The following is a 19,865-nucleotide window of genomic DNA, read 5'->3' on the forward strand; positions in this document are numbered from 1 at the left end:
GGTTTTATGCTCTGATTTTAAATTTTTATGCTTTATGCTGGATTGTATGGTTTCAGTTGTGAACAGCCCAGAAGGCTTTGGACATCGGGAACTGTAAAAATGTAATAAATACAAAACTGTGTAGGATTGGGCTACATGGTTGTAACAGCCATACTTGGGGTTGGGAGTAAATCTTATTGAATTAGAGGTACTTGGTTACTCCAAAAATATGCATAGGAGTGGCTCACATGTTTGTAGTCTTATTCCTACATCATCCCATTAAACCCCATACTTTAGTGTGGTGGTTGAATGTTTGCACGTATTGCTTAATGCATATGGATAGAAGTGTGTTCTGTTTGTTGAAAATATCCATCAGTGCATTACTTTGTCCGGATTGGAAAGGAAGCCAGTCCTGCGTATGGAAATGTGGAATGAGGGTTCAGTAAATAAACAGTCTAGATAGGGAACCAAATATATTTGGGATATGGGTCTATTCTTCTGCAAAAGCCGAATTCTACATAGGTAGAATAATTCACTAGCAGATACTCCAAATGTTTCTTGTGATAACATGGTTTCTTGCATGACAATCCTATGCATGTTTAGAAAAAATGTCTTATGTCTCAGCATCTCCTAGGAGTTGTAGGAGATGTTGCCTATACATGTTTAGGCTTATGTCTAAACATGAATATGCTATGTATTACACTAAGAGTGAGGTATAGAAAAGAAAGTAACACAGTAGCCAAAGTTTCAGTATACTGGTATAGATATCTGACAGGAACCAAAAACATGTCTATTCCCATACTCCAGGGTAGTGGTTAAAGAATACAATGCTTCTTCATATCTACCACTACAGCTTTTGTTTACCTTCTCCAGATGGTACTTCTAAAGGTAAGGAGGACTAGCTTGCATGCATTTGCAGGCTATATAATATAATACAAAACAATAATATTATTGTTATGCTTGTATATCCCCCCTTTTCCTCTTATGAAGAGCCCAAGGAAATTTACAATTCACTGTTTGCTCCTCATAACCAGCAACCCTGTGAGGTAGGTTGGGCTAAGAGTCTGTGACTGGCCCAAAGGCACCCAGTGAACTTCCTGGCTGAGTTTGAACTAGAATCCAGATTTAGCCACTACTCTAACCACCACATTGGTGTGCTCGCTTGCTCGCTCGCTCGCTCGCTCTCTCTCTCTCTCCACTATGAACAAAGCCCTCTTTATTTTTATGTACGTGTATTCATTTGTATGTACACAAGGTATGACAAGAGACACCCCTTCAGAGAAATCTTCCTGGCTTCTTCAAATGTCTCTTCAAGTCATGTCAATAGACTGACACTTAATCCTACATGATGACGCCGGCAGCTTTGGCAAATAGAAGTGATGCTGAACCTTGAACACACAAACAAGGATCTTTCAGTTTCAGTCTTAATGAATTGCTTTGGTCTTCTGCTTAGCTTTTTAATGTAATATTTGGTAAAATTTGCAACTTTGCTGTTAAGTAGTTTAACTAAGTAATTACTTCTGTATATATTAAGTTTTTAAAAACCATTACTTTTTTACTTGTACAGAGTTAAATGAACATTCAAGATGGCACCCATTTTAGAATGGAAGAAGCTTATGAGGGTAGATCCTGACACTTTGCCTCGTCAAGAGGAACTAGCAGATGATTTGCTGGAGGCAGTGGCCAAGGTACTTGTGCATGATTAATCCAGTGAACTGCATAAATAAACTAAATGGAACTCATATATCAAAACAGTCAAAACATATAATAATCTTTCTGTTGAAGAAATTCTTTGTTCCTCTGTGCTTAGGTTGATGGAAATGATCTGAAGGATGAGAATCCTGAACGTTTGATTCAGCTATTTAAAATTTCTCAGTCTCTAATGAAGGTTAGTATCACTGTGTTGATTAAGGTACAAAACATCATTTTGCAATAAAGCAGTTATTCCAAATAGTCATTAATATGATTGGGCCTGGTTTTCTATCTCCTCCTATGCCCACTAGCTGCTATATGGTAGAGTGCATGAAGCACATTGTGGGGTTGAGATGTGCGGAGGGGGCAATGTCTTCAACAGAGGCATGCCCAGAATATGTGGAAGTAGCATGCCCTTGCAAAACAGGACTGAGCTAAGTGGGGCAGTGAGCCTTCCCATCCCCACAAGAATGGGGGGCCTCATGCCTGCCTCTGGACGAATCCTCCCCAGTTGTCAATAGCTGTAGATGTTGTTGCTCTTCTGTCAGCCATGATTGGCATTATCTGCCACCAAGCAGCGCCAGCTGGCTACCAGTACAGGAAAAGAAGTGATAGGGTGGATTCACATGACGTGGGAAACAACCTTGTGCTATTTCTACAATGTGAGGATTTTTCACTGGTCAGATGATCACGAGTTTATCTGGTTAGTGTGGTTTCTGCACTTCCCACTCCAACCTCCTGGCTTTGCCATAAATCTGAGCAAAACCTGTCCTTTTACCATTCTTACCCTCTTCTTGGTTGGTCTGCTGTGGACCTGAAATGGGTTCCCCTCTCCCATTCCTGAGTATACCTGCATGTCTGTTGTGCTTCCCAGCTACTCCAGCCCACACAGATATTTTTATTAAAAGCAAATAAACAGTTTTGCCACAATTCCCCTCTTTCCCTTCATATATTCTTGCACTGTCTCCTCGTTTCCAGAAGTAAACAGGGGGAGGGATACAATGTTCGGACAATAGGAATAAAGTAAGCAATAGGATCAGTTGCTAGTGAGCTGAGGGCAGTAGTTATCAAAGGCTAGAAGAAACCATGGCTGTTCTCACCAGGGGATTTGATCATATTTCCATACCAGCAATGATAAAATGACCAGAGAAACCACAGGGAAGTGTAGCAACCTTAGAACAAGTCACTGATTCTCTCTGTGGTTTCAGAAAACTAAACATACCTCACAGGAACTACAGAACTCAGATTTCACAATGGCTTCTTGTGTCATGCAAACTTGTTCCTAGTTTCACTGGACAAATTTGTGAGATTCCTGTCCCCCAAGACTAAAACTTCTCCTCAGTTCTACAGTGACTATTGGGATGTGAATTGTTTTTATTCTGGGCACTTGATTATACTCTGGTATTTTTCTTGCAGATGAAAAATCAAGAAGTAGAACTGGCCCTGGAAGAAGTTGAGAAAGCTGGGGAAGAGCAAGCCAAATTTGGTATCTAGAATTCTGTGTATAAGTACCATTCTATCACACATGTATCCATATTTTGACATTATGAATAAAGTTTGGAGAGATCTTTCACATTAGGTTTGAGAAGTGTGGGGTGGGACTGGATGGGAAATTCTAACTGTATGAGCGGAAATCTCTTTTCATGACATTAAATTATGCCCATAGTCCATATCAGAATAAATAAGACAAATCCAGCTGGGGAAATGGAGGTCCACTGAACCCAGGTTTGCAGGAACTACTATAACTTGTGAACAAATGTCTTGTCTAAATTGGCTCCATTTCTATCTCTGAAACTCTGTTTAACATCTATAAAATCTGTAAAACTTATCGATTTAGAAGCTGCCAAGCTCAAGATCTAGTTAAAGCCAAGCAATTTTAACTGGGAAGAGTTAGGTACATGCTTATTGCTCTCATTAATATAAGTTGGACTTATACTGCCCACCTATGGAAGCTTGATTCCATAGCTGTTAATTATAAGGTATGTTTCTTCTTTAAATGCAATTCAATAAAACATAAATTTTGTGATTAGTAAAATTATTTCATTTTTATATTGTCCAATAGCCAAGGCTCTGTTGGTCGTTAACAAAAGTTAAAATTAAACATTAAAATACAAACATTAATTTAAAAGGATAAAACCATAATAGCGATTGTAATTTGATTTTAAAAGTAGTTCCTTCCAATGTTGACAGATGCTGCTTCCTAGTTTATTTTGGCTTTCAGTTGGAAGCTTTTGAAAATTATGGTTTAGTAACCTTTTTCTATTTTATTCAAACAGAAAACAAGTTAAAAACTAAAGTGATGAAATTGGAAAAGGAACTGGAGGTAAGCTAAAGTTTAAATTGAAATAATGATTGAGCTTTATTCTGTTCTTTCTGATGTCAGTGCTTTTGTGCTAATTTATAACAGCTGTCTGACCTTTAAAAACACTTTATTCAGAAACAAATGCTAAATTTAAATTTATTATGCATTTATGAAAGATGTGGGGACTAAAGTAAAATTTTTGCATTTCAGCTATGGTTAGGTACTTCAAAATTTTGCAGTTCCAATTACCCACTGAAATTAGTAGGACTGCATTATACTTAACTTCAGAATCTTCCCTGTGTTCGAAAGATTTCTAAATCACAACCATATCATTTTCATCTCTTAAGACAGTACTTTGAAGATGCTGCCGAAGGCAAATTCTTATTATGCACATGAGAAAATGCATTACTTATGGATGTAGATTTTATGCAGATTTAAAACATGTATATAAATATACAAATATATATTTGTATTGTAAGTCTATGAGGTATATTTTTATCAATTTTGAATGATGTGCTTGGTATATATTGGAATAAAATTAATAGCAGTCAGTTCAATAATTTTACTTTGACACATTCAGGTTAAATTTCTTCTGATTCATGTGTGCACACCTGTAGCTGGCTTTCCAAAACCATACCTACATAGCACTGCAAAGGGCTTTTTAATCTTCTTGAGTTTTCTGTGCATTGTAATGCTGTCTAAAACAGTTGTTTGCATGTCATACCTGATTACTTTGGAAGCATATTAATGTGTGTGTTATTTTTACCAGGCAGCACAGCGAACAGTTACTGGCCGGGATACTCGTTTTTTGCGTGATGAAATACGCCAACTGGAAAGACAACTGGAACAAAAAGACCGAGAATTAGCAGATATGGAAAAGGAGGTTGAAAAAGAGAAGAAGATTAATGAACAGGTTAGTCTAATTAACAAGATGTGTAACTTTGTGCTAAAATTGAGTATCTGCATTAAATTAACTACTTTGAGAATAACAACTGAAATAAAAATGCAAATGGTGTGAAATGATTACAAGTACATAGTTCTTTTCATTAGCTGTAAACATATACTCACTTAACTTTTAATAATGAAATAATAGTGATAAGCTCTGCTATAAGATTGGAGAAGCTGAGAATCTTTAGTAGGGCAATGTTAAATATATCTCCTTGGAAGCAAGCTGCATTAGGTTCCATGGGAATTACTACCGGGTAAATGAGTGTAGAATTGCAACCTGAAATTCTTTTTATGCTTGATAAACTACATAATGGGAATGTCTTTTAAAATTATGTTAAAGACTCAACTGCACCATATATGATCTTGTGAAAATGAAAGTTTGTACTTTATTTCACAAAGTAGCAATGTAAATATACATTTATAGTAATGCAATTTAATAATAATTTTACATTTGTATGGAAAGAAAGTAAAAACTAATTAGATGGTTTCAGTAGAGTGAAGAACAGACTCTTGAATGTAACTCTTGAACATATTTGAAGGGCTGTTCTGGGGAGGAGGAATCTCTTGCTAGTGGCTTCCATTTTCCTCCTAAGTGGGGAGCACTGGCTATAACACCATCCCTATGCAGGGGCTAGTGACAGATTTGATGGGTTCACATTTTAATGCAAAACTAAAAAACAACTTGTGGTTAACGGTGCATGCATTTGCAATTCGTTCTGTGCCATGAAAAAATGCATTCAACAATATGGGCACATTTGAAAAATGTATGCATTTTTCTTTGAAAATATCTAAAATATGCACAAATATGTTTTAGTCAATGGGTTCATGCTTAGAAAATGTGTATATTTTTCTTCATTTTTCAAATGCATACATCTTGAAAAATGCACACAAAAATGCATGCAAATGTCAGTGAGGAAAAAAGTAACACGTATGAAATTGGGATGTAATTAATGGAAAAATGAGAACCGCACTGTTCTCAATCTTGACAGGTTTGCTTATTCCTACTCAGAAGTAAGCCCCATTGAATTCAGTGGAACTTACTCCTTGGTAAGAATTACTTCTCTGGGGGTTACATCTTCAATTGATCAGTTCAGTCTGGTTTTGCTATTGTTGGATTTCTCCTCAGGTATTATTCCAGGGCAAACAATAATACAATTTTGTTATGATATATTTCTCCTCTGTTCTCAGTGAGGAATTGCAAAATCAAAACAATCTGTAATGAAGTCTGGTGCTTTTCTCTATTTGCACTGCAGTAGATGTTTCTGTAAACCTAGTATTTACTGTTGAGGTACTTCAGAGACATTGATAATCTTGGAAAAGGAAGGAAAGTTCGGCTATAGCTTTCCTTATGAACTCATACCTAAATTTATCGTTCTAGCTTGCTCTTCGAAATGAGGATGCAGAAAATGAAAACAGCAAGTTGAGAAGGGAGGTTAGTAAAGAATGTTGCAATTGACAGTGTTGGAAATATTTTACATATTTTTAAATTAGTTTCTCCTGGAGTATGGCTGTGTCTAGAGAGTAAATATTTTGAACTTCCTTTTATGTTCCTGGCAGTTCTATTGGGACACTATTGTCTGCTCTTGTTCAGCTCTCTTTCGGTGTCATTAATGTGTTCTCTGAATTAGCTACATTTGTAGAATGTCCCCAGGGTGTCCTAGCAAGGTAGCAGGAACTTTCAAACAGTGTGCCTCTGCAATGAGACTTCTGTAGCAGGAACTATAAAGCCCATTCCTAGATGCTTTTGTGTCATCTCCCCCCACCCCCCGAATCAATTTTTTCATTGATGGCTGCTGTTGGAGGACTTGGGAATAGTAGGCAAAGCTTCTTTCACCTGTGCTCGGCATCATGATTATTTTTCTTATTTTTGATCAGGTGCTGTGATTCTGGCTTCACATTTATATTCATCATACCTGTCTTGGGAATCTTTTCTCAGAAATAAGACCCATTCATTTGACTTGATCAATTTGATTAAGTTTGAGGGATGAATGCTGATGCAAGGGGAAGCAAAAAGCTCCTCTTTCAGAACAGGGACTTTTCATTTTTGAGGCACTTATTAGCATAGATGCTCAAAGTTTGAAGCCCTGAATGCATTCTGTTATAAACCTCAGTTTTGTTACTTGTTCCCTTGAAGTATTATTACTTCTTGCTGTTTTAAGTTTTGGCTTCTACATTATCATTTTTTCTCAGTGTTTTCCTAATTTTCTTTCCTATTCTGCTCTATTTTCTTTGAAGAAAAAACGAATGAAGAAAAAGGTGAGACAATTCAGCTTCATTTAGTAGATCATAGAATATTGATAATTTTAACATGCAGTATGTTAGCATATGTACGTCTACAGACAACGTAGATGACAGAGTCATAAGATTCATTGACATGGTTCCCCAGCCTCTTAGTGGAGTCACTACCTTCCAGCAAGATTTTCAAACTCTAAATCTTCCTCTTTGTTTTTATGCAGAACGAGCAGCTTCGTCAGGATGTAGTTGATTATCAAAGACAAATAGATGCACAGAAGGAAACAGTTCTTTCACGAAGAGGAGAAGAATCAGATTACAGGTCACAGTTATCAAAAAAGAACTATGAACTTGTCCAGTATCTGGATGAAATTCAGGTATATTCAGAGGTTGTTCTGGAAATGAAATGAAACAACTTTATCATTTTCATAAATAAGACCTGATGCAACATAGTTTCTAGGAGTCCAGAGCTTCCTGGTTTGTTTTGCCAGTGTCAGTGTTTGACTGAAGGTGCTTTCTAAACCTGGGAGCAAGAGAGTGTTTAAAGCAGGTGTAAGCAGCCTTTTCAGGGCTTGGGCATAATTGTACCTGGGACAGTTTGCTAAATTGCCAATGTGGGAGGCATGGCAAGGGACAAATAGTCTGTTGAAAGAACTGAGGGCAAGATAGAGGTAGGTGTAAACCCAAACAGCATTATGAGACACCTGTTTCAGAGGTTCCAACTGTGAGTAAGAAAATACATTATTATTTTTTCAGTGTGAAGTCTGGGGCAACTTGGTGGGTATCAAGAAAGTTTTCCCCTGAAGCATTGCCTCCCCTGTTTTAAACTATTGTATTGAGGGGGATTTTGCAACCCTTGTCCCTTTCAAAGTTTGGATAGAAGTTTGGTCATTTTGCTCTGTTCCTTCCATTGTTTTTCTGCAAGTGTGTGTCCTTTTTTTGTGGGGGGGAGGGTTCATTACAAAACTACTCCTACCATACTTTTCTTTGCATATTAATGCCCAGCATGGCTTCATGTTAGAAGGAAATGTTGGATTTTGGTCAGAAAATGTTGTGCAATTGCCAAGGTGTGCCTGTCTGGCTTCCCCATCATACCTGAGTGTGGAGCACTTGCTCTTTTCTTACCATCTCAGCATACCAATATGAAAACTGGCATACTTTTCCAGATGACATTGTGAAGGGATAACTCCTAGAAGGAATAGATGAGGAATATCCCTTTCTTAGTGTTTCTAGTGTTGTCAGTCACGGGGAGTTAAATCATATTTCATTACCTGTAGTAGGCTAATTTAATGGCTTGCATTATGGTATAATGCTTATGTAGTTAGAATTGGGCCGATAAGTAAGCTTGCTACCATATTGTCTGTTAGTCCTTGTCAGAGCTGGGTTTGATCAATTAAAAATAGTTTGCATCTAACCAAACACTAACCCCATAAAATTCTTTGTAATGTTTAGGGTTTGACTGAGGCTAATGAAAAATTAGAGGCTCAAAACCAGGAAATGAGGAAGAATCTAGAAGAATCAGTGCAGGAAATGGAAAAGATGACTGATGAGTACAATAAAATGAAACTTATTGTGCAGCAGTCTGACCTTGTTATGGACCAAATAAGAAAAGAAAAGGAACAATATAAACTACAGGTATGAAGTAACTTATACTTTAGCCTATTTCCAGTATCAGAGCATGCTCAATATTACATGAAAAGACATTAAAATTAGTGTAAAACAAATCGAGTCAGAGATGTGACATTTTCTGAGGAGCACTGAGTAATGCCAGTTTTAAAGTTTGTTTTGAAAGCTAGATATTCATGGTCTGCTGCTTGCTGAGGGGGTATAGCGTTTGATCTCATATCTCTTTAAAAGTAAACTGAGAGAGCAAATTTGATTCCAATTATTTCCCTGCGAAACTTTCCATAGTTAATTTGGAGTAATGTGTGCATAGCTTTATATTTTCATGTACCTTACATCACAGTCATCTTACAGGTGCATGAATTAACAGAGCAACTCAAAGCAAAGAATGAAGAAGACGATCCTCTCATGGCAGCAGTAAATGAAAAAGTGGAAGAATGGAAGGTATTTTATGGCAAATCTAGCTACTTTTTAAGAACTCTCTTCTTTGCAAGACTGTCCCCTCATTATTGAATGCTATTTTACAGGGAATTTTGACTTCCAAAGATGATGAAATCATTGAATATCAGCAAATGTTGCTTACTTTGAAAGAGAAGCTTAAAATGGCCCAGCTTGATGCTGACAAGAACAGTGTGATGTCACTCCAGCAGGTACTGGGTTTTTTCACATTAAGAAGTAACCAATCAACATATGATTTCACATTTTAAAATCTGTTTATATATGTATACATATTTAAAAATTAAAGCTGTAATTTAAAATGTTTTGAAATGTAGAAATTATGAAATGCTCAATTTTTAAATTTTTTAAATCTATTCAATTTATAAACGGGATGTGTACCTAGTCACTGTTTTCAAAAGTGCTTTCCATGCACAGCATGTTGATTCTTTCTATGAAGATGGAACTCCAACCTCATGATGGGCATGGAAATGGGTATGTTGGAGAGGGAGTAGTGATCGATTCAAGGGATTCATCAGTCACCAATCATATCCTAGTGTCCAGAAGATGTGCAGACATGCTTAATGTGTAGCCATACACATCTAAATGTTTCCTTTTTCATGCTGGAAATTGACAGTTCATGAGAATATGCATAATTATTTGAACCAGTATCTAAGATAGCTAATGTTGGTTTAAAGCAAAATTCAGATAATGAGCAAAATGTAACTCTGAAAAAAGTTAATCTTTTTTATCATCCTGCAAACTATACCTTTTTATTTTTCTTCTTCCTCTTTTTGCTCTTTTGTCTTTGCTTGTCTTTGTAGATAATATCTGAACTCTATGTTGTAAGTACCTTTATTTTTCTGTTATGTTGATCCTTTTATGTATTTTTATAGGAAGCTATCCATGCAGTTTATTAAGTACAAAATTATATGTCTGCAGGGTGTGCAAGAAAGAGATAGTCAAATCAAACTACTCACAGAACAAGTTGAACAATATACAAAAGAAATGGAAAAGAATGCATTGATCATTGAGGATCTGAAAAGAGAGCTCCAAAAAGGAAAAGGTAACTGTTTGTCTTTATGGTTCATTTAATAATTGCAGTATGTAATCAATATGCATAATTAGATTTCAGAACAGGATTTGAAGCTGACTTTAAATCTTTGTTAAGACTAAAGTTTGGGTTGAGGTAGCCATAGTTTCTTTCTGTGTTAAATGTAATTTTTAATGTGCTCTTACATCTGATGAAATGGACCATATCTATTAAAGCTTATGTAAGAATAATGTTGTTAGTCTTCATGATTCTGTAAGATTCTTCATTATGTGCAGTGTTACAGACTAACACAGCTATACCTCTAAAATTTACCATGTAATTTGAGACAGGGATTTTTTGTTTAAATGTGTGGCTGGATGAAGAGCAAGTGGCTCACTGCTGAGTGGGGACATTGTATCTGTGATATCCCAAAGTAGTATGTCTAAATCTATTATATACATTTACTGTTTCGTATTATATCTTATGGTGCATCAATGAACAAAGCCTTGGGAGCAGAGATACATAATAAGCCACTTTTAGCCTTGAGAAAAGAAGGCCGAGTGGAAATATGGTAACACTTTTCCAAGTACTTAAAAACCTGTCACAAGAGGAGGGTGAATATCTCTTCTCAATTATCCCAGAGTGCAGGGCACGGAATAATGGTTTCAAGTTACAGGCAGCCTGATTCTGACTGAACATCTGGGAAAACTTTCTGTTAGATGAATATGTCAATGGAACCAGTGACCTAGGGAAGTTGTGGGCTGTCCCACACTGGAGGCATTCAAGAGGCAGCTGGACAGCTATCTGTCAGGGATGCTTTAACTAAGTCTTGCACTGAGCAGGGAGTTGAACCTGATGGCCTTAATGGGCACTTCTGACTTGACTCTTCAATGTTTGTATGCATTATTCCTGAAATGGGCTCCCCTTCTACCTGTTCCCATTCTACAGGCAAACGGGCATCAGTAACAGCCTGCGTTCACTCTTCAGGAGTTCTTGTTACTTGGTTCTGTTTGCAAGGCTGGTCTGATCCTTTCTGGTCTGTTCATTTCTTGGATTATATAGTTATAATGGGAAAGGAGACTAATACTTCTTTTAATTGGCCTAATGGTTATTGATTGGTCAAGTTTCATTCTTTCAATTCAGTATTTTTAATTCAGAGAGCCATGTCCAGCTATGTCATTGGGCTAGCAAAAATGGCATGATGCTAGCAGATACTAGGTTCCGAACTATGTATAAGAAGAGAATCTAAGTACATTATGCACAACCATAGTGTACAACTGCAAGTAGTTATAAATTATGCTTCCATAACTTGTTTAACTGCTTGTACATTATACTTTATAAATGTATATTACAGTTGTGCCACTGGTTGTGCAATGTATTGTGTGACCAGTTTCTTGCACAACCATTTTGTTCGACTGTAATACACAACCACTTATGCAACTCAACGAGTCAGTGGAGCTCTGATAATGTGATTTGAATTTATGGAACCAACACCATTGGATACTGCACTTTGTATTTAATACCAGTTTCACACCTAATATTCCTTAAGAAATGGGCTGAGACTGAGTGAATAGCAAACTTCTTATGGGTATTTGCTTCAATTTTAAATTTAGGTCAGTCATCTCAACAGGATTACATTGGAGAAATGCAAGGAAAGTTACTTATGCTGGAACAGAAAACTAAAGAAGCTGAACGGGTTGCAGAACTGGCAGAAGCTGATGCAAGGGAGAAGGACAAAGACCTTATTGACACTCTGAAACGAATGAGAGATTATGAGGCAGTATGTAGTTTAATTTGACACTATGCTCTTTAAGATCCAGGCAGGCAACTTTTTTGGAGTTGTCCGTGGGGCCAAAGCTGGTGGGCCCCACTTTCACTCCCTCCTCCTGCATTTCTCTCCCTCTTCTCTCCTTCCCCCTTCATTATCCCTTCATTCTTTCTCAGAAAACCCACAGTGCCAATTATCCCTCTTGTCTGTACACTCCCACCCACGTAAAGTATCCCTGCTTCTCTGTGGGCTTCCTGTTTCCTCCTGCCTCCAAGTGTCTCTCTTTGCTTTTCTTAATGTCTGTGGAGGAAGGAGTCTCAGTCTGGAGAGGCAATGGGAAGCAAGGTAAAGTGGGCACATGTGTGAGCAGAGAGGCCCCACTAGATAGCACAGCAAGCTGAAGTCTCCTTCCAAAGGATGCTGTCACTGCTGTGTTCTTAACTTCCTGGCATGTCATAGGTGCCTGTTGAGGAATATTTTAAGAAAACAAACCCGAGGATATAAGGTAGTGAATGAGTTGTGGACTTCTGGTCATGTCTATAGGCCCCCAGAAAAGCTGAAACTGAATTCAATTTTATTATGTGTTTCTTGGCATTCCATTAATAATATTAAGTTATTAAGTTATTGTGGCCTGATGATGTGGACAAGGTGCTTGGACAAGTACGCCCCACCACCTGTTTACTTGACCCTTGCCCGTTGTGGCTACTGAACAAAGCCAAACACGGGATTGGTGCCTGGATACTGGAGGTCATCAACGCCTCTCTGAGGGACAGCCAGGTACCTGCCCCTCTAAAGGAGGCGGTAGCCGGCCAGTCCTAAAGAAGGCGTCCCTGGATCCAGAGATGGCCACCAATTATAGACCGGTGGCCAACATCCCGTTTCTGGGCAAGGTGTTAGAACTGGTGGTGGTGGAACAACTCCAAGCACTCTTGGATGACACTGATTATCTGGACCCATTTCAGTCCGGCTTCAGACCCGGGTATGGTACTGAATCTGCCTTGGTCGCCCTGTATGATGACCTGTGCAGGGAGAGAGACGGGGAGTGCGTTGCTGTTGGTCCTCCTGGACCTCTCAGTGGCTTTCGATACCATCAACCATGGTATCCTTCTGGATAGGCTAGCGGGATTGGGAATAGGAGGCACTGCTTTGCAGTGGTTCCACTCCTATCTCAATGGCCAATTTCAGAAGGTGGTGCTGGGGGACTATGGCTCTGTGCCATGGCAGATATGCCATGGAGTTCCGCAGGGATCCATTTTGTCCCCCATGCTATTTAACATCTACATGAAACCGCTGGGAGAGGTCATCAGGAGGTGTGGGCTGCAAATAAAACTCCAAACAAACAAACAAACAAACAAACAAACAAATAAATAAATAAATAAATATCTCATATTGAACTTGTTTGCTTTCTTTTGTAAGGGAATATATGGTTTGGAAGATGCTATTGCTGAAATAAAGGATTTGAAAAAGCAAATTAAAGTACGAGATCATGAAAATGAAATATTAATTAAAGAAGTTAACAAACTTGAACTAAAAATCAGTGATTTTCTTGATGAAAATGAAGATCTTCGAGAACAGCTAGGTATGTAGCATGTTATGTTTTGCAGTTGTTCAATTGTACAGTAGTAATGAAACAGATTTAATTTGTCTTTGCTATATGTGCTTTTTAATCTTCAGAAATTCTGAATTGAATTTCAGTTGATTTCTTTTTTTTAGTTGACTTGAAATATAGAATTTGTCTTTTCTTCCTAAATTATATGATAATTAAAGTGTTCCTTGTCTTTTCTGTAGGGAAAACCCTGCCTTTGCAGAACAATTATCAAACTTTTAGCCTTGTTTCTGAATAATGAAATATCTTCATATACAGGCATCATCTAGAACAGAAGAGCTGATGGAATTTTAATATGCTTCAGACACAGGACAAGTTGGTAGTAAGGAAACTGGAAAATTGCTGAATACAAACCTTTCAGCACAATCACAAGGACTCTTTTAGATTATGGCCTTTCCAGTTTTTTCTTCTTTTAACATTAGATTTATGTCCCACCTTTCTTCCTCTTGCAAGGAACCCAAGGGGGCTTATAAGGTTCTCATCTCTATTTTATTCTCATGACAGTAAACCTGTGGGGTAGGCTAAACTGAGAGCCTGTAACTAACCTAAACTTACCCATGAATTTCATGACTGTGGGAATTGGAACCCAGATGTCCTGAGTTCCAGGCCAGCACTCTTAACCGCTGTGCCAAATCTTAACCTTATTTGATTACAAACTAATCATCATATATTCAGTATGTATAATCTGTTCCAAGACAAAAGAAGCTTACTTCTTAAGTAGCAGAGTTCAAATGCAGAGGGAAAGAGACTTTCTTTCACTCTGATCCCTTGCATTAAAAGCAGGGATAACAACAAATAATTATCTGTAGATGAACTGATTCTCCATTATCACTTTCCCCCAATGCAAACTTGTGCTGGAATACAGTTAGAGGGTTCTAGAGCACAACCTAGTATTTTTCTCTAATCAGAAGCAAACTGAAGGCAATGGCTGAGAATTACGCTCAGTGTGGTTATCTAAGCCAAAGGTATTGCAATAAAGGTGTACTGAATGATATGTGGGAAGAGAGTTTCTCCTATCTTCTCTCTGTCTCTAATTAAACATACAGATGTTCTGTAATACACGTCATGTATATTGTGTTATAGGTCTTGATCCAAAGACAATGATTGATTTAACTGAATTTAAAAATAGCAAAGCATTAAAACAACAGCAATACAAGGCTGAAAACCAGGTCCTGCTGAAAGAGGCAAGTGGTACATTTCACTTAATTTTTTTTAATAAAATAAAATTACATGGAGAAGTAATGACCATTTAAATGCATTTCAGATTGAAAGACTAGAAGAGGAAAGAGTTGCCCTGAAACAACAGATTCGTAAACTGGCTCAGGAGAAAGGAAGAAGAGCTGCATCTTTAGGTTAGTTTTTCTAGTAATTATTTAACTCCTTGCTACGAACAATAGAAGATTTTAGAATAATTCAAGCCCCTTCAGCAATACTGAGGAACCAGTTTATATGAATCTGTTTATATGAATCTCAGGCTGATTGAACTCTTGAATATACTGTGATCTTTTGCTTCCATGATTGTTCTGGATGGACTGATACATAATTTTTCATTGTATGCAAAGGGATATACTAAACCTTATATTATTGATTTGATTTACTGCTGCATTGCACATCCATTTAAGCAACAGTAGTTTTGTGATCCTCTTCAGTTTTGGCAAGTTGACAGTCTCATTCCTGCCTAGCTCCTGCCTAGCTCTCTCCAGCCTTTTCTATACCAGGTTGGAAGTGTGAACTGCCAACTCTTGCCTGATACAGTCCTCTACTAGTAAGAGGTCCTAAATGAGAAATCTTTTTAGCTTTATCATTAGGTCTCTTCATGTCACTTGCTTTCTAGACTTTCATCCATGTTATCTCAAGTCACCTTTTAAGTCTTCTATTTTTACTTGTTTGTTTACCATGTTCACTTTAGGACTAGATGCAGATGACTTACAGCTGATTGATACCTTTACTGAAGATCTGAAGATGAAACGGGGGAAATCTGAGTTTATGAGTACCACTAACTTTGATGAGGTTAAATCAAAGGTAAAGGCACATACTGTGTCTATCCATTGTCAATTCAATTTTGACTTGATTTATTCTTGGAATATTCTTGAAGCACCTTTGTATAAAGTATTATATACAATAAAATCATAAAAACAAAAAATAATGTGTGACTAACCTGTCAATTGGTTGTGCTGTGGAACATTATTTGTGTTATGAATACAGGTTAGCAGTCATATAAGAAAGAAAGGAAAACATACTTTATGCTGAATGTAACTGCTTTTTCCTCACAGTTGCAGAATGCAACCATAAAAAACAAGTTCTAAAAATGGATTGGAAAGAGAAGGAAAATTCCAAAGTTTATTTGCCTAAAGAATGAAAGCACTTCCTTTTCTTTTCAGTTGAATTCTCATCTTTTTTCGCAGGTACAGGTGGAGGATTATAGTGATGGCTCCAAAGCTTTTACAATAGATGAGCTTTACAGTTCATTAGGGCAAGAATCTACAGAAATGCTAGGGACAGCATTATGTTCAGTCAACTGTAAGGAATCAAATGAACTAGCAACAGACTGTCCAGTTTCATTTTCTGCTATGCAAAGAAAACAAAGGGCCAGTAAAAGACAAGAGGTACAAAGTCAGGAAAGGCAGATGAAGAGAAGTCAAGAGCATTCTCATGTCCATACACTGGCACACCCTGTTAGGATGCTATCCCTGGATTTCCAGGAGGGGTTGCCCCTTACTCTGCTTGGAAAACCGGTGTCGTCTTATGTAGTGCAAGAGGTCCTGTTGAAAGATGAGAAGGATAATTCTGAAATAAAACTGATGGATTTGAGAACTGATTTTCAAGAAATGGGCAAAGACAAAATACATTTTCCAGAATTGTGGCCAGTAGAACATGTAGAAGGAAGACTTGATTGTAGCCAGCCAGTGAATGCATATCAGATAGAAAAAGTTGAGAGTCTCATAAAGCAGCTGAAGAATGAATTAACTGTCCTTAGGTCAGAGGTGAGGCTTCTTCATTATATATGCTTACATTATGCCTTCCTATTACATATGTGCCAAATTTCTGAACAAGTAATGCATATTCACATTATGAATTTTGTCTGAATTAAAGGTATAAAGATAGAGGCTACTTGCATATTGCAACTTAGGAGAGGGTAAAAAGTTATTTGTCATAGACTGATGTATGCATTTTTAATGATTAGCTTTGCTGTCCCATAAGAGGTTAGGAATGGCTGTACCAACATCTGTATCAGTGCATCTTTACAAAAGAGTTGATTGCACAGAATGGCAGTGACACTGATTGAGTTATAGTTAGATACTGATTGTTGTAACTCATTAAAATATGCAACTATGAATGATTCAATATAGCTGGCTAGGGTATGCTGGGAGTTGTAGGCCTTTTTCTGTCTAAACACTCATAGGAAAGAAACATGGATTCTATACTAATTATTACTTGTTCTTTAGAATGAGCAGATATTGAGAGACTTGTTCGCCAAGAATGCACTGAATAAAAGTGCAGAGCTAGAGCTTGACAGATGCAGGAGCCAGAAATTTGAGGTAGTTGAGCGTGATGAAAGCCCACATTAAGAGCATGATAAGTATTTTTTTTTTAAATGTAGCATTTTGTGACTGTATTTACTTTTTGGAATTGCAATGCTTTACTGCCACTTCTCTTATTAGAAAAAATGTTTTGTTTGGAATATATGAAATGCAGTAAGCTATCATATATTTTTGGAATCCCTTGTGATTTAACAATACTTTTTGACAACTTTTTCTCAGTTTGTATTATATTCAGAAATTTGAGCCTTAAAAAAGTGAAATAACATTTTGATGTACATTCTATTTTTGTCTACAGAATGACTACCTTGCCAAAGAATTAAATGAGCGGGAGAGAGACTTGGAAGAAAACAGGATTGTAATAGCAACATTTCAATCCAAATGTAAGCAACAATTTAATTTAAGTATGTGAAAAGGTGTTAGGTAATTAAGAGAATTTAACTTCCTTTGATGTGTGATTCAACCAGTAGTGAAAGTTGTTGCCTTAAAGAATAAACATTATCAGAAAAAGATTTGGTTTAGCTGCAATGCTGGTTTGGATCAAGACTTAGTCATGCTTCGTATAGATCTTCTTAAATCATTAGGACTTAAGCATGCTAACACGCTTCATTGATTTCAGTGAGTCTAAGCATTTTAGGAGAGGACCAATTTGGACCGGGTCCCTGCAAAACAGGGGTTTGGCTGCCTTACTCCCTGCTCACCATCACTCTTCCAGAGGATAGGTCTCTGTAGGAGTCCCAACATCTCACATGTCCCAGAAACCATAAATCTTCTGGGCTAAATGCAAGTCTGAATCCAGCCCACTTGTCATTTCAAATCTGGCAATTAAAATGTATATGAATTTGCAGTTGTCCACTTCAAAATGTCCAGAAATGAACTGTATGCAATTTAATTGCAGTGAAAGAATTACTACAAGAAAATAAGCACCTTGAACAAGGCATGAAAGAAATTCTACAAGCCATAAAAGATATCCAGAAAGATCCAGCGGTGACAGGTGGAGAAACTGCTCTTATGATTCCTAGTCTGGAACGACTAGTAAATGTAAGTGTCTTGTTCCTTTTTACATATTTGGCTTATTTGAATCTGTTTGACTATTAAAGTACTTAATATTGAAATTCTGTATATAATGATTTATGAAATGTGAAAATTTACCTGAAAATTGTTGTGTTTGGAGGGAAAATGATTCTTACTGAAAGCATTGCAGAATATTTTAAAACTGAAGCAACACTACGATCCTCCAACTGCTTGTCAATTCTCATAAGAATCCAACATTTTTATTTGCTCCCAAATTGTTGCTAGTTGTTTGGACACTGGAATGGTTCTCCTCTGTTCCAAAGACAGAGATTTTGGACAGGGACTGGACTTAGAGACACATACCTCTTCTCCTGTATTGCTTGCCTTTCTCTTGGTTCTGTAGTGAATGATGGGCAGATTGTGACCTGGCCTGAGGAGCAGATTCTGATTGGGACTTTGTACAGTCTGGCTAAGGAGACCCTGAGCTAACAGTGTTATGCACAGTAACCTGCCTGGGTAGCATAGCATCATTAAGCTGGTTTGAATCCTGCCTATTCCATGAACTTGGTCTTTCTCCCTAGGGTTCAGTCAGGGTTTTTGGTAGGATTATCTCTAGTTAATGTTCACAAAATAATTAAAATGCTCTATAGCAGGAATGAGCAGGCTTCAGGTGTGGAATCTACTCCCATTGTTACTAGAACCCCAAGATCTACCAGCTTTAGCTGGCTAATAATTACTAGCTTGGGGTTGGATAGCGAGCTGATTCTGAGTTAATTACCTGATGTACCACATGAAACAGAACCTTAGACAACCTGCATGTGACCTTACAGAATTACATCTGAAGTATGACTTTTATATAAAGTATTTTTACATAAATGTTTAAAACTGGCTGACAGAGTTGCACAAATACCTGCTTAGAAGTAACTAATTAATATTTATCCTTTATAGGTGAGTAATGTTGAGGCTGAGAGGGAAGCAGTTTGTATATAACCAGACACAGTAGATGCTTTTTCACTCCTTGCAATTTCATATGGTATTGTTACACTTTTGGAAGTTGAAAGGCTTGTAGTATGAAAGGTTCAGAGGTCTACTAGTGCATCATCATCATCTACCTTTTTCCTTTCTGTGCTCTAAGATATTGCTCTAGAGCAGCCACTGAAAGGCATTGTCATATATTTGCAGAAGTTCTGTTTGAAGTCCTTCCTTTCAATGCCAGTTCTATTGGTCATGTAAACTTTACACTTCAAAACATTTTTTCTTTTTCTCTTTTTTAAACTGCTCATCTACCCAGCTACATGAAGTAACAATATATTTGTTAGCATTGTTAATGGAGAAATCTGAGCAATTTCTCACTGTTCTGACTTTGAAAGTATAACTTTATGGAAAATATTTATTTTCTTTTACATTAAATAAATCATTGGCAGGCAATTGAATTAAAAAATGCAGACGGAAACTTTGATGCCACTTTGCATTTGAAGACTCAAGTTGACCAACTTACAGGACGAAATGAGGAATTAAGGAAAGAACTGAGAGAAGCTCGGAAGGAGGCAGTGATCTTTTCTAATCAGTTGACCAAAGCAAATACAAAGGTAGATAAGCTCATTTGGCCTTCCATGTACAACTCTGAGCCATTGGAAGAGTATTTCTTGGGTGTGGGTGCTACATAACAGGATTATGGCTGTATGCTGTGATCT

At 37.3% G+C, this 19,865-nt stretch overlaps 1 protein-coding gene across 4 annotated transcripts in view; it reads left to right on the plus strand.

Moving 5' to 3' along the window:
* The window catches only part of CEP290 (centrosomal protein 290), a 61,571-nt gene that overhangs the window by 3,495 nt on the left and 38,211 nt on the right, over positions 1-19,865 (plus strand). For 2 of the 4 annotated variants that reach the window (XM_044455186.1, XM_044455188.1), the window contains exons 2-22: positions 1,547-1,667; positions 1,790-1,867; positions 3,088-3,157; positions 3,948-3,994; positions 4,743-4,886; positions 6,300-6,353; positions 7,378-7,530; positions 8,606-8,788; positions 9,131-9,220; positions 9,304-9,426; positions 10,036-10,056; positions 10,154-10,277; positions 11,858-12,024; positions 13,429-13,591; positions 14,702-14,802; positions 14,883-14,970; positions 15,528-15,640; positions 16,024-16,602; positions 17,456-17,540; positions 18,056-18,198; positions 19,596-19,760. In XM_044455186.1, coding sequence (XP_044311121.1) covers positions 1,566-1,667; positions 1,790-1,867; positions 3,088-3,157; positions 3,948-3,994; positions 4,743-4,886; positions 6,300-6,353; positions 7,378-7,530; positions 8,606-8,788; positions 9,131-9,220; positions 9,304-9,426; positions 10,036-10,056; positions 10,154-10,277; positions 11,858-12,024; positions 13,429-13,591; positions 14,702-14,802; positions 14,883-14,970; positions 15,528-15,640; positions 16,024-16,602; positions 17,456-17,540; positions 18,056-18,198; positions 19,596-19,760 — 2,793 coding nt within the window. In that variant the 5' untranslated portion in view covers positions 1,547-1,565. The remainder of the gene's footprint in view (positions 1-1,546; positions 1,668-1,789; positions 1,868-3,087; positions 3,158-3,947; positions 3,995-4,742; positions 4,887-6,299; positions 6,354-7,377; positions 7,531-8,605; positions 8,789-9,130; positions 9,221-9,303; positions 9,427-10,035; positions 10,057-10,153; positions 10,278-11,857; positions 12,025-13,428; positions 13,592-14,701; positions 14,803-14,882; positions 14,971-15,527; positions 15,641-16,023; positions 16,603-17,455; positions 17,541-18,055; positions 18,199-19,595; positions 19,761-19,865) is intronic. The other 2 variants (XM_044455189.1, XM_044455187.1) reach the window with 2 other exon arrangements.

The sequence above is a fragment of the Varanus komodoensis genome, unplaced genomic scaffold, assembly GCF_004798865.1.
Source record: "Varanus komodoensis strain SLA01 unplaced genomic scaffold, ASM479886v1 scaffold8, whole genome shotgun sequence".
Classification (NCBI taxonomy): Eukaryota; Metazoa; Chordata; class Lepidosauria; order Squamata; family Varanidae; genus Varanus; species Varanus komodoensis.